This window comes from Prionailurus viverrinus, chromosome B2, assembly GCF_022837055.1.
Source record: "Prionailurus viverrinus isolate Anna chromosome B2, UM_Priviv_1.0, whole genome shotgun sequence".
Lineage (NCBI taxonomy): Eukaryota > Metazoa > Chordata > Mammalia > Carnivora > Felidae > Prionailurus > Prionailurus viverrinus.
The window spans coordinates 117,436,763-117,452,224 of NC_062565.1; the positions used below are offsets into that span (position 1 = coordinate 117,436,763).

Below are 15,462 nucleotides of genomic sequence, written 5' to 3' on the forward strand. Positions count from 1 at the left end.
AGGTCCATTTGGCTTTCCTTTCGGAACTCTTAAGTACTAAAAGACTCATGTTTTCATATTTAGCTTAAAGTCCCTATCTGTAAAGGGTCAAATAAACTGTACCAAAGTGGAAAAAGAATAACAATAAAACTGTGTTCATCTCTCACAGGATTTGGGCGGGGGTAGGGGGGAAAGCCTGTGTTAACAGATGGATCTTAAATCAAGTAAAGCTGCTACATAGACCTCAAAATTTTGAAACAAACTAAAGGCACAGCCTCAATACCTAGCAATAAGATTTATGTATCTAATTTCTGGTATAGTGCTCAGAAAGTTAAATTGTAATATAAGCATAAGGCTATATAGAAACAATACCTTCTCAAATGAGAACAAAAGATTAATTGGTGAGGTTTGGGGGAAAAAAATTTAATTTTGTTCCAGAGACCAGAATAATTATTCAGGTACCAGTGTATCTCTTTCTTTACAGAGCATAAATTATAGAGATTAGGTAATAAACCACTTTAATTGTAGTGCACATATGCAATAAGATTATTCAAACTATTACTATTAGAATACTAGAATGTTGTGTTTCTGGGTATGTAGATATGAAATTAATAAAATGTTAGCCTCGCCTTTGTTGAAAGCACTTCATCTTCAGATATATTTTCTCTTTACCTGAAAGAGAACTGTCCTTTGTATTTTTTTATTATTATTTTTTAAAGTTTATTTATTTTGAGAGAGAGAGAGGGATAAAGGGAGACAGCACTCAGCCACAGAAGAGAAGGAACACAAGCAGGGGAGGGACAGAGAGAGAGGAAGAGGGAATCGCAAGTAGGCTCCGTGCTGAAACTCACCAATCGTGAGATCATGAGCTGAGCCAGTCACTTAACTGACTGAGCCACTCAGGCACCCCAAGAACCGCCCTTTTTAAAAAAGTCTCTGTCACCAGTCTGGTATTACACAAGTATCACTGGACCTACTCCTTGAAAACCCAGCTTGAGTCCCAGCACAGTTAGCTATTAGCCATATGTGATTTTGGGGTAAACTTTTGCTCTCTCTGCCCTTTAAAGTCTTATTTGTAAAACTGGAATACGAATTCCCCAGCCTACCAGGAGTGGGCAAGACGATGTGTATAGTTAACTTCTTCAAACTAACTAAATGACTAAATAACTAAATAAACGCCAATGATTATATTAACATGGATGCCCTGTTGATAACATCAGTTTTCATTATTCCTCCAAAAGTAGTTATGATCAATGATTCAAATGAACAATAATTCAAGGCAAAAAAAAGCAGTTTGCCCAAAGACACCTCTTTAGGCTTAAAGTAGGACGTGGTGTTGGGGCACAGTAATGCCTCCAAACCACTCCATGTGCTATAGTAACAGTCTACAAAGGTCATACACAGGATCCCATCTCTCTGAATGGCAACAGAAGGAGCAGCCCGAGGCTCATGGAAATTGGGGAAGTTTGCATTAAGCTTCTGGAAATTACCTTGTTATAGAGCTTTCCTTCACTTAGAACTAAATGTAAGTGGTTTATTTTCTTGTACATATAGCATATTTGTTTCACTGTTTCTATTATTTGAATCTGTGTTTTAAACACTCATCAAGGCTAATTAAGCTCTTAAATAAAGCTTAATTACTAAATTTACTGGGTTTGTTTTCATTTTCCAATTTTTTTTTAACATTTATTCATTTTTGAGAGACAGAACAGAGTGTGAGCTGGGGAGGGGAAGAGAGAGAGAGAGAGAGAGAGAGAGAGAGAGAGAGAGAGAGAGAGAATCTGAAGCAAGCTCCAGGCTATGAGCTGTCAGCACAGAGCCCGACACGGGGCTCGAACTCACGGACCGCGAGATCATGACCTGAGCCGAAGCTGGATTCTTAACTGACTGAGCCACCCAGGTGCCCCTTCGTTGTCCAACATTTTATTCCCCAAAAAGTATTTCCCACCTTATTTACAAAACTGTACTCCCATAACCTTATATGCAAAAATTAAACATATTCTAAAATTTTAAAAAGAAACATTTTTTTTCAAACAATTTTCAAGAGTGTGCCTGGGAGTCTGAAGGCGAATTCCAAACTTGAGTTGAAGACCAGCCTTGCCCGATAGCAACCATACCGGAATAAGTGTTTGCTCTCACAATGATTTGAACTCATTTGAATGCAGACATATTTTAAGTAAATGTCTTTTTTTTTTAATTTTCCTGTTTATTTATTTTTGAAAGAGAGAGAGAGAGAGAGAAAGAGAGCAGCGGAGGGGCAGAGAGATGGAGGCACAGAATCCAAAGCAGGCTCCAGGCTCTGAGCACAGGGCTTGACACAGGGCTCAAACCCACAAACCATGAGATCATAACCTGAGCTGAAGTCGGATGCTTAACTGACTGAGCCACCCAGGTGCCCTAAATCACGTCTTTTCAATTCCCGCCTTATACTGGCCATTCACAGAGCCATCACAGACAGGTACCTCTATGTGAATAAGAAAAATGATGGGTTCAGTTTCTCTTCCTGGGCGGTTGAAGCCCTGTGTCAGGCCAAGGCCTACAAGCAGACTGGAACTCAGTCCCTGCTCTGTCCTGAGCCAGATGTCCCCATCTCAGCAACAGTCTACCTGTACACGGCAAGCCTGGTCACACAATGTTTAAATGTAACCCTTACTGGAGTCGGCCCCTGTCTCCAAAACCCCACCCATTGCCGCCTTCTCAGTTATGCATGTAACAGTCAGTGAAGAAGAATTTTTTTCCCCGACTTAGTAAAGGGAGTAACTCTTTGGAAGCTCTCCTGTAGAAGAGGCAGGGTTTTTATCCCAGTAATCCTCATAAACTCTTCCATCCAGAAAAGTTGAGTATTAACATCCATGCCATGGGCACGAAAGAACTATCATTCACCTAGTTTCTGTTCAAGGAGTCTCAATGAGGTCCAGGAAAACTTCCAACATTTACTTACTGGTTTTGTTTTCTTGACATGAAATTTCTTGGCACGATTTTGTAACTTTAAGTAGAAAGAAATGTAGGAGGTAAAAGGGCATGGGTTCTACCCTCATCTACATAAGTTTCTTTTTTTTAATAGATCTTATCCCCATTCTACTTTATTTTTTTTAAGTTTATTTATTCTTGAGAGAGACAGAAAGAGAGAGAGGGAGAGTGAGTGAGCAGGGGAGGGGCAGGGAGAAGGAGACAGAGAATCCCAAGCAGGCTCTGTACTGTGAGTTCAGAACCTAACGCGGGGCTCCAACCCATGAACCGCGAGATAAGACCCGAGCTGAAACCAAGAGTCAGACACTCAACCAACTAAGCCACCCAGGTGCCCCTCCCCCAAAATTTTAAGACAATGGCAAAACTTGGGGTACATACTCTTTCTAAAATATTTTAAAATTTTTCTTTCTTCTGTAAGTTTATAATTAAACCTTTACAAATGCTCTACAAAATTTTGCTGTTACAAAAATAAATCAATGTGGAACAATCCACTGATTATAAAAGCCCCTGATAATGTTTATAATAAATGGTATTAAATCATATAGACCAAATCAATTTGAAATGATGATGTAAATCAGAAACTCAGGGTAAGTCCTTAGAGGAATAACTAGAATTGGTTTGAGTTGGTCTATCTTTTGGCTAAGCAAACATTTCAAAATCATTATGACTTATTTCAAACTCTATTGCTTAGAACCACAAACAATATAACATCTTTAGGCAACAGGTTATGCTTGATGAGTCTTACTTTCTTTTTAAACATTCATTTTTCAAATTACTGTACACTCGTTAAATAAAATTTGGAAAATGTAGAAAAATAAAAAGGAAAAACCCCAAGGCACCCATGTTTCCATTTAAAAAAATGAAACCTCACTCATTGGTTTTGTAGAAGGGTTAGAGCAAAAATTAAACACCTGATAATACTGTTAATATGACTAACTTACTAAATACATTAATAAAGAGTTAAAAACTTCCACCATCTATCCTTAAAAAACCGGTCTTTTCTTCATAGACTACTAGGAATGTTTCCATGAAAACATCACATTGTTTTGCCATAAATAATGAGAAATTACTTTGCTTAGTTCTGAGGGATATTAATTTTAATATTTGAGGTGGGGAGAGAGGGGGAGGAAGAGGGGAGAGAGAGGGAGGAAGAGGGGAGAGAGACAGAGAATGTGCCAGTGGGGCAGGGGCAGGGGCAGAGGGAGGGAAACACAGAATCTGAAGCAGGCTCCAGGCTCCAAACTGTCAGCACAGAGCCCAAAGCGGGACTCGAACTCACGAATGGAATCGTGAGATCATGACCTGAGCTGAAGTCGGACGCTTAGCCACTGAGCCATCCAGGCGCCCAGTTCTGAGGGGTATTTAATGTAAACGAATCTGCTGACCTTCAGGGTGTCTCTGTTTGCATCGGGCAGGAGGATGACAAGAAGGTTCAAAGCCTGTAGTTGTTGCCTCTTGGTTGGAAGATCTGCAAACAGATTAAATAAATCTAAACTCTTTTCTTTACCCAACATTTTTTTTTACTTCCTTTTTTGCATTTTGTAAGAAAAAAGTTATTTGGCATAAACATCACTGTGAAATGTACGACACAACAACTGAGCAGCGAGCATTCTTGAGAGTGTGTTTGAGAGAGATCAGGAGAAACAGCTGCTGCTTTAGAGTTTCCCTCTCCCTTGGAATGCTCACTTCCAACTGTGATCATATGATGAGCGGCCTTATGTTTGCAGACATACAACAGCGCTTTGGAAATCATCTTAACTTCTGCGTGATAATCACTCCCCACAAAGAGACACAGAAAGTGGGACCTTCCGTGGTAAGGTGTCAAGATGCATCTGTAACACTGAAGTTTGTTTCTTTACTGGTGAGTGAACACATTACATGGGAAGAGTCCATCAATTCCAAAAGGAATATGAAAAACTGAGCCCGAAACACAGTAAGTGGTCACCATACATCCATGGAACGAATGAGAAAACCAATCAGCAATGACCGAGTTGAAGCGGTACCTTATTAGCATTGATATTTATCACTTTTTATTAGCCCTTAACCCATATAAGTAATACTCAGGGATATTTGGAGTCATTTTGGTATTTTGTTCCTCAGGAATAAATTTGTGCTTGAATCCATTTCCAAAGAATATATGCAAAATAGTATAACTTAACCATTACAAATATTTTAAACAGATGAGGATTTTAGTCATGTCTCCCCCTAGAAATTCTGAAGAAATGTTATGAAATGACACATGAGAATCATCTCAATATTATACACTTGAGGAATAGCCTGGAAAATAACAGAATTATTCAGCCATAAAATAAAAAGAACAATATCTTGCCACCTGTGACAACATGAGCAGACCTTTAGGACATTATATGACGTAAAATACGACAAAGATAGATACCATATGATTTCACTTATAGGTGGAATCTTAGAAGAACAAACAAAACAAAAACAAAAAAATAAGCTCATAGATACCAAGAACAATTGGTGCAAGCCAGAGGCGGGGGTGGTAAGGGGGCAAAACAGGTGAAGGGTGTCAGTAGGCACAAACTTGCGATGTAATGTACAATATGGCGACTACAGTTAATAACAATGTATTGCATATTTGAAAGTTGCTAAGAGAGTAGGTCTTAAAAGTTCTCCTGACAAGAAAAAAAAATACTGTGACTATGCGTGGTGATGAATGTTAATCAGACTTACGGTAATGACCATTTTACGATATATACAAATACCAAACCATTATGTTGTATCTAATGTTATAGGTCAATTATATCTCCATTAAAAAAAAAAAAAGTTGGAATCCTCCCCCGAACAGGTCTGGTGGAGCTCACCATAGTCATCAACAGTGGCCCCCGTTCACTCCCGAAAGTGTCCCAATTTGGAAGTTAAAGATATGGCCATTAGAACGTAGTGGTGGCTTCTTTCCTTTACAGATGGCCTCTAGGACTAAATGGAATAATTATGCCAGTACATAAACCTTAAAAGATCCCTGTATTCACTGGAAAAGAATCAACAACTATTTGAGACGTTAATTTGGAGCTTGCCCAAGACCACGAAACAGCAAGATAGGAGGTGTTTGCAGCCCTCCATCAGGGAGGCAGCCAAATAATTTGTTCCATGTTTCTGCGTGACAATTTCAGAACTTAATTTTTCAGGAAATAATCACAGACTCTGCCGCATCTCCCTGTGCTTTTATGATAACTGGTAATCCACAGCTTCTCCAGTAAGTGTTGCTTTTAACACTTGGCAAGAAAAAAAAAATGTATCAGATTTTACGTGACTCGTTCTATTATAAAAGAAATGTGAAGTTCCAGGTTTTTTTTTTTAATTTTTTTTTCAACGTTTATTTATTTTTGGGACAGAGAGAGACAGAGCATGAACGGGGGAGGGGCAGAGAGAGAGGGAGACACAGAATCGGAAACAGGCTCCAGGCTCTGAGCCATCAGCCCAGAGCCTGACGTGGGGCTCGAACTCACGGACCACGAGATCGTGACCTGGCTGAGGTCGGACGCTTAACCGACTGCGCCACCCAGGCGCCCCTGTGAAGTTCCAGGTTTTAACGAGAAAATATGTTGTATTGCTTGATGGGCATGCAATTAATCTGTACCTGAAGAGAACATTCTGTTAACCGTTTACTCAGAGACGCGTATTTCTAAAGGAAAAGGAAAACAATGTGTGGCATTCAAGCATCCGTTGACAGTGAGTCAATTTGTCTACCCAAATATATCTGGTTACATCCTTTGGGATGCAAAGTGTCATTAAAACAATTAATATGGATGGCAGCAGGACAAGGACCGCTCCAGAGAGAGATGGCACTTACTCTGGACAGCTTGAAAGGCTTTCAGATACTCTACACTCAGCAGCGGCTGGGGCAGCTCCCGGATGAACAGCTTCAGCAGGCTGGCCGCGTCATGCTGCTTGACACTTTCCCAATTAAACGTCCCTTCATAAAACTTTGCTTCTAGTTCTTGGCAAAGATTCTGAAAGGCAGAAGAAGAAGAAGAAAAAAAAAGCTACAGTAAGTGTATTTTTTTTTCCTGCTGAAAATGTGATCCACTTCCCACTTTACAAGAGATTGTACTCTCTCGAAAGAATCTGAAAGTACTTCTCTGTCACTCAGAAAAATACTACTCCGCCAAGCATACTTTTCCAATGAAAAATTATACCCATGGCCCCCGAAATGCAAAAATGGTATACATTCTCCTGGATATGCAACAGACCCTAAGCAGTAAAGGTTTAATTAAAAGATTAGTTAAGGGGTGCCTGGGTGGCTCAGGTCATGATCGCAAGTTCGGGAGTTCGAGCCCCCCCAATGGGCTCTCTGCTGTCAGCGTGGAGCTCACTTCGGATCCTCTGTTATCTCTGCCGCTCCCATTCATATGAACTCTCTTTTTCCCAAAAATAAACATTAAAAATTTTTTTTATTAAAAAAAAAGATTAGTGGAAATAGTCTTTCCATCTGGGGGGCTTTATGTTAATTTTTCACTCAATTTTTAAAAACTCATTTTTATCAAGTCTGTTTTAAATTATTTAGAAGTACATTGCATAACAAAATACATAATCAATCTTGGGGCTGTAAGCAGAAGGCTACCTCTGATTAGTCACCTCTGGGAAATGGAAAACCAAATTCTACAGCAAATGAGGCCTGAAAATACATCAATATACCTGTCTTGGTATATTGGCTTACTTATGGTAAGCCATAAGTGACACAGCCATCCTGCTGTTAGCTGTGGAAAACAGTCGGAGTCCATGCAAAATTAGAAATACCAAGTTCATTTACCTCAAGGACTCCATAAGATTTGCCAAATTATTAGTAATCAATTTAGTTTCATAATCACTATTTTTTACATGCATTTCACTGTGGCATAAATCTTATTATGTTGGAAATCCTTCCAAGTTTCTGTCACGTCCTTGATTATTTTAAACTGTTCTCCCAAAGAATATTCTTCATTTTTCTTGCGAGGTGAATTTAGTCCGCTTTCTCTTCCCAACACAACTCTGCCCTCTACTTATTTTTGTAATCGGTGAAATACATAAAGGTGAGCCTAGAAATGGGGAGGAGGGGAAAGAGAGGCAAAGGGAGAGAGGAAGGGAAGGAGGGAAGGAGGGAAGGAGAGAAGAAGTAAGGAAGAGGGAGAGGGAAGTAGGAGGGGGGAGGGGGAAGGGAGAGGAAAAAGGAGAGGGGGAGGATTGAGAGGGAGGGGGAAGGGCTGGGGGGAGTAGGCAGAAGAGTATAAAGAATTTGGTGGGGCTGGGGAGAAAGACAACCAAAAACTTTGCATATTATCTTTAAATTATTTATAATGGACCAGCTGCTGCATAATTTGGGATGTGACAATAGGCTGGGTTGAAGAGTTGAGCCAAATGAATCCACTTAATTGACCTTCTTAGAAATTACATTTCTAAGAGCTGGTCTGCCAGCCCTCCAGTCAAAAATGTAAAACATGCATTCTGTTCACTACCCTATACTCAAGGAAATGTGTTTACAACTCTTAGGAGTTGGCCATCACATTGTGCTAATTAGTGAACTGAGAAGCGGTATTCTTGCCGATGTGGGTAATCTGAAGTCACGCTACCTGTTTCTGAGGGATTCTTTCTCTGTAAGAGGACGTGCTTCTCAACAGAACTTATCTCAGAATCACACACACTATCCATGTTTGACGGTTGGTAACAAAAAAACAAAAAAATCAAAAAAAAACAAAAAAAAAACCAATGGCACCAAAGCAGTTTCAGGGACCTCTGTGAACCAGACACCAAACCCACGGGACACAAGCTGAATGAAATTTGTGAGCAGGGTATATGTATCAGGTTACTCGAATCTGATTAAACCGAGATCACCCTATGCAGTAAGAGCCAAGTAGGCCGAAACTAGCATCCTACATTGAGGAAGCTTATCAAAATAAGCAGATGATGTGAACCGTGCAAGGTATGAATACTAATTCCAGTCCTGGCAGTCCCACAGCCTCAGTCACAGGCAAAGAGCACGTGCGCCCACCAAGAGTCGTTTCTCCCTGATTCATTTCTAAAAATGTCCGATAGAATAGGTCTTGAGGAAACGAAGAGAAAATCTCTCTTCTCCCTATCCTGTTTTCTCTTGGATTTGCAAATTCTGGAAGACTTGTGCTCTTCTCAGGTGAGAGCCAAAGCTGACTTCGGAGGCGAGGGAGAGGAGACTGTTAGTGGCTGCTAACCAAAACCTCTTCCTAGACACGTTTCCCAGATACAGCCACAATTTCAAGCATGAGGCCCCTGTAAAATGCAATTCCCCTGGGACGCTGATGTACTATGCCTCATCTGCAGGGTGAGTCCATCTTTACATGCATTTACTGGATGCTTTATCCCCAGAGCAGGAGCTGGGGGACAGGGAGAAAGGCGGAAGATACACAGCATCCCAAGAGAGTGGGAACAAAATGCCATCTTGCCAGAAAAGGTGACAGGGGGAGGGAGGAAGGGCAAGTCTGGGAATCACCTCATCTCTTTCACAAGCCAGGCTTGGGCTACCTGGCATCCAGTGAGACAGGAAGTATGAAAGTCAGGATAGCAGTGGGGCAGAGTCTCATTCTGTCAGCTCCCAAAGACTCCTGTATGGGGACTATTGTCATGTCTCCTACTCTGCTCCCCTGCTGGAGTTCATCATCCTGACTTTTTAATCTTTTTTTTACGTTTATTTTATTTTTGAGAGAGAGAGAGAGAGAGAGAGAGAGAGAGAGAGCGTGCACAAGTCGGGGAGGAGGACAGAGACAGAGAGCACAAGGAGGAAAGGAGAGAGAGAGGGGGAGACACAGAACCTGAGCTGTTAGCAAGGAGCCTGACGCGGGGCTCAAACCCACGAACTATGAGATCATGACCTGAGCCGAAGTGGGACGCTTAACCGACTGGGCCACTCAGGTGCCCATCCTGACTTTTTTCAATTGCTATTACTCATGCTGACTAAATCCACCACCAGTCCCCCTATTGATACTTTGACTCATCATGTTCTCTTTTCCTGAGAAGGATGAAACTACTCATGTCTTTTTGCTTGTTATGCTTTTGTGCCTATTCTAGGCTTGCACAGCAAAGACATTAAAATTATTTGCTTCTTTATTTATCATGGTATTATTACAGCTAATGTGATTCTGAAGAGAAATCAAAACCTATAAAAATCAGCAGAGACTACATAAAACCAAATATAAACTGAATGTTAAGAAAACAGAAAACTAAATACAAACTGAATGTGAAGGGTCACCTGGGTGGCTCAGTCAGTTAAGCATCCTACCCCTGGTTTCAGCTTAGGTCCCGATCTTACGGTTTGTGGGATCGAGTCCCAAGTCAGGCTCTGCGCTGACAGCGTGGAGCCTGCTTGGGATTCTCTGTCTCCCTTCCTTTTTGTCCCTCCGCTGCTCAAGCTCTCTCTCTCTCTCAATATGAATAAATAAACTTAAAAAAAAATTAAGCGGTTTTATCATTATACATGGGAAAAAGGGGTGGGGAAGACAAGTTACCTTTTCAAAGGCCAAAGCCATCTGTGCTGACAGCTTAGAGCCCGGAGCCTGCTTTGGATTCTGGGTCTCCCTCTTTCTCTGCTCCTCCCCGCCCCCCTCAAAAATAAACATACATTTAAAGCATTTAAAAATAAAATGGCAAAGCAGAATTAAACAACATTGGTGGAACTCAGAGATCACCTTGATCCTAATGGCAGCTCCGGGTATTCTTAAGAGACCTTCAGTTTCCAAGCCTCCCTCTTCAATCCGAGAAATCAGCTGCGTAGAAACAGAAGAACATTCTGACTTGGGTATTCTTGAGAGGTACAATTACAAATTTAAGATCTGCTTCACATATAAATACATGCAAGCTGACGTGTAAACTGGGTTTCACCAAGTTTTGAATGCTATGGCGCTAGCCCTACCCTGCAAACCAGTGAAGCCCCGAAACTTTACTCACAAATTAGAAAAAGTTGGGTTTTATTCTCCTTTATTACAGAAGTGTATAATTTCACACAACAGCTGTCATACTCTAAACAAATGGAGACTGAAGATGTTCATTGTTTAAAAGCCACTGAGACCATCCATTTCTTCCGCTTTTCCAGCAATGTATGTTCTGCAATCAAATCTAGGAAATTCCAGTACTTGCACATTTACATCTCATTTTTGGTTTGTTTGAAATAATTATTTATGGTATGAAGGGAAAAAAACGGTTTGTGAATATTCATTTTTAAGCTTTTAAGCTTTTGGTGGTAAACCTAAGTAAAAAACAGTTCTTGTATAGGGTTTTTAAATCGTACCTGATACCCAGTGAATACATACAGGTCTGTCTCCAGAAACTCATTAAAGTAACAAAATTTTTTTTTTAAATAAGGCCAAAACCTACAAGATTAAGGCAAATGGAGAAATTACAATGGCATACTGTTGGAAGCTTAGGAAGATGATTAAAAAAAAAAGTGCTTAGTTTCTTGGCAGAGTGATCTTCCAATTGAAATATGTATTCCCTGGGCAGTGCCCAAAGGCTTTATAGGGGGTACTCTGCTATTTTAAGGAAATCCATTTCCTAGTCCTCAGGTTAAATATAAGGCAATTACTAGTATCAGATAGGTTTTCCTTCCTACCACCCACCCCTTTTCACAAGTCTTATAACTTCACAAAAGACAGACCTACTCTTCACTCATCCCCAAACTTACTAAAATCTCTCTGCACACCCTAAGACATAAATAAAATCTTCCAGAGTGCCAAAGCATGTAAATTTTTATCTTTTTTTTCCCCCAGAGAAATCTCCTTTAATGATTTACCAAGGCTCTATAAACTGCACGAAACTTACTGCTTCTCCCTTGCTTATACAAACGTCTACTAGGAGCAAAGCATGGTATCATAAAATGAGGTCTCCTGACCTTTGTCTAGATGTCCTGAAATCAGATATATTGTACTGTGTAGACACTGGAAGAAGGGTAATTTTTCTTTAATGACCTCACTTCTTCTATCCCTGGATTATGGCCAAAGAATGCACTGATCTTGGGGGAGTCAGGTAAGAATAGAGCAAAGAGTAGTCTCGAAATTCTCCTAAGGATTTATTATCAGCTGAAGAAAGAACCATCCTTGACCAGTCAAAGCAGTACACGATTTTTAAAAATTCAACTGGAATGTTTTCCAAGATCACATTTTTCAATTACGTTAGATAGTAAACCCACAGCAAACCTTTACATGAATTATCTCAGATGAGAAGGGCATTATTCAATAAAGGATTTAAAACCAAATTTATCAAATAAGACCATGCAAAATTTATTCACTGTTCAAGCAATTTTCATTTTTATTTCATCTTCTAAAATGTTTAAAATGTTCTAGTGGCAAAAAATAAAATTCTGTGCTAGCTGCTACAGCAAATTAGTTCCTAGCAGTAATATATGCCTTCCGTTTTCATTAAATACACAGGAAAAAGGGATAATTTCTAAATAATTGACAGTAAGTCTTAAATTTTTATATTTAAGTTCTTTTCATTATTCTCTAATGTGAAAGAGCAGCATTCAATAGAGATATGCATATATATTGCCTCAGAGAATGCCATGTGTTTTTTTCATATTTCTCTCCTTAAAAGTAACATTTTTATGGGGCACCTGGGTGCTCAGTCAGTTAAGCATCCGACTTCAGCTCAGGTCATGATCTCACACTTTGTGAGCTCGAGCCCCGCGTCGGGCTCCGTGCTGACAGCTCAGAGCTTGCAGCCTGCTTAGAATTCTGTGTCTTCTTCTCTCTCTGCCCCTTTCCTGCTCACACTCTCTCTCTCAAAAATAAACATTAAACGTTTTTTTAAAAATAACTTTTTAGCTACCACATTATATAGCATTATCAAAATATAAATAATATTCTATAGCACTTTTACTTTCAAGACTTAAAAATGAAAAATAACTATATTGATCTATATTTTAATTAGGCTGCTTTTTAGTAATTTATCCTACAAGAGACATTACATAATTTATCAATAATGTTCATACTATTTCCCAAGAGAGATTACATACTTACACAAATTTATGAATTGAGACACAAAGTATCTTTGAATTGGCAGATTCCTGTGACAGTGAGAATTTGGCAGTTTGTCAGAATTTTTCTATAGATAAAAATTAAGAATATTTCTATTTCCTTAACTCTTTCCAAGACTACAGTTTAAACAATGTGTCTCTGAGCAAAAACAAAACAAAACTAACAAGAAAACAACAGATATGATTCACAGATATTAGCTAAGCTTTGTTAAAGCCCTTTTTGGGGTATAATTCTTAATAAATAAAAAAGTATAATCCTCTAAAAATTGATAAATCTTTTTTTGCAAATCAGTGACTTCCAATTTGGAGGAAATACCAAATTGGGGTGAGAGTTGATCACTCAAAAAATATTTTTCAGTGACAGATGACTGTATTTTTTGTGCTTATAATTCAGAGGGGACGCAAGTAGAGGAGTTTTATCTAAGAGTAAACTCTTTATACCCTTATTTTTTATGTGAACAAAGAGACTTTAAGGCTATTATCTAACAACTTCAAACTGGTTGGAAGCCTGAGTCTTCAGAATGTTGAAATGAGTGACAGAAATGTAAAATAATAAATGAGAAAACAATTCCAAGAGAAAATCACAGGGGACTGCATTCAATCCTCAGCCTGATCAGGAGACAATTTCTGAATTTCTGTGGGGACCAAAGCTTACTCTTCACTAGTATGATGGTGAATTTGATAAAAGTCCAGCGTGACTCATCATTGGTTATTTGGTCAAACACCAGCCTAGATGTTACTGCGAAGGTATTTTTTTACGATGTAATTAACACTTAAATCAGTACATTCTGAGTAAAGCAAATGACTCTACATAGCGTGGGTGGGCTTCATCCAGTCAGTTGGCAGCCTCAGCAGTAAAGACTGAGGTTTCCCAAAGAAGAGGCAATCCTGCCTCAAGACTACAACATGGAAAGCCTACAGGAGTTTCCAACCTGCAGGTTTTGGGCTCAACGCTGCCATTATCACCTCTGGCCAAGTTTCCAGACTCTGGACTGCTCTATTTCAGATGTGCCGTTCCCACAATGGCATAAGCCAATTCTTTAAAAGAAATCTCTCTGTACAAACATGCATACACACACAACACCTTATCGGTTCTGTTTCTCTGGAGAACCCATATCCACTTGGAAAGGATGCTGCTGAGATCCTTGCTCCATACAGTCATCTGTGGTGGTAACGTGCACCTTTTACTTAAACTGATGTGAATACATGGCCCACATTTGTTAGCATCTCCAGCTAATCACAGGCACGGTTGACAACTATCCACACAGATACAAGGTCTACAGGCAGGGACTCGCAGAGGCTGATGAGTAGAACACACGGCGTGGAGCAAAGATCATTAGGAGAAACAATGAGATACAGGTTTGGGTGTAATGGTGAACATGAGGAATAATGCAATTAGAGGTTACTAGCTAAGACGGCTAATGACTGGTTTGGAAGAGCAGAAGAATCCATGCCAAGGAGACTAAGCTTTACTACTGAATGAGTTTGTTGAGCCAGCCAATTGTGAAAGTTCCCATTGCCACTCTTGCTCTCCCCAGAGCTTTCATAAATTGTGATGTGCTGGAAAAAATCTACAGCTTGGGTAGTCCCAACTGATCTGACCTACCTTCCTCACTGTAGCATTCCTGACTTTTATCACCTAGAATCTAGGTTTCTGAACAATGATGGCTCAGAGATTAGACTGAAATTTTTATATTGCCATAGATCCTCCCCTTATGAATAATTGAGCGTGGATCACACCAGTGACTTGATAGTTTAGCAATCACTTTCTAATTCTACTTTATGGTTTCTTTGCCTACTTTGGAAGTAGGCACTAGTAAATTAAATTGGACATCCTCACTGTAAATAGGAAAGCTTGGGAAATACATACAGGCATGAAATATTCATGAGGATACAATTCCCTAGAAACTTATAAGCAGTTCCCACTCCTGTGTATTATAGAATTGAAATCTCAATTATACCAAGCTAGCTAATATAAGACAGGAAAATGATGCCAGGTAATCACAGTTATAGTAATAACACAGAAAACATCACCATGAAATAAAAATTATGAGCCCTTGAAATAAATTTGTGTCCTGAATAGAAAAATCAAAGTACAAAATAAAAGAGCACATCAATTGGAAAATGAGATTATAATATTATGAATGCCAAGGAAAAAAACTTCTATTAGTTCAAGTATGTTCTCTCTATGCTGACCCATCTAGGCTTACTTACTTTTTGAAATATCAAGGGTATTCGAGTTCCTGGTACTTTCCTCTGATCTTGTTCTAACAATACTGTCAATGGAACACAAAAAAGACCAGAATCTGCAACAAAAAATAAAATTTCTTAATTTCCGTCAATCTACAAAATATTAATGCAAAAATATTACGTCAACAGACTTCTGATGTAGTCATTCAAACACACAACTATTTATTGAGGACTTCTAAGTGAATGACATTACCTAGCCATTATGTATACACATCTCAATAAGAAAATCTTGACCCTGTCTTATACAGGAATTCTAACAAGGAAAG

At 39.4% G+C, this 15,462-nt stretch overlaps 1 protein-coding gene across 2 annotated transcripts in view; it reads right to left on the reverse strand.

The window, feature by feature from the left end:
- ARHGAP18 (Rho GTPase activating protein 18) overlaps window positions 1-15,462 on the reverse strand; it is a 123,323-nt gene that overhangs the window by 19,735 nt on the left and 88,126 nt on the right. For both annotated transcript variants that reach the window (XM_047859627.1, XM_047859626.1), the window contains exons 7-10: window positions 15,161-15,252; window positions 10,605-10,682; window positions 6,764-6,923; window positions 4,335-4,417 (exon numbers count right to left, since the gene is read on the reverse strand). In XM_047859627.1, the coding sequence (XP_047715583.1) occupies window positions 4,335-4,417; window positions 6,764-6,923; window positions 10,605-10,682; window positions 15,161-15,252 (413 nt within the window). The remainder of the gene's footprint in view (window positions 1-4,334; window positions 4,418-6,763; window positions 6,924-10,604; window positions 10,683-15,160; window positions 15,253-15,462) is intronic.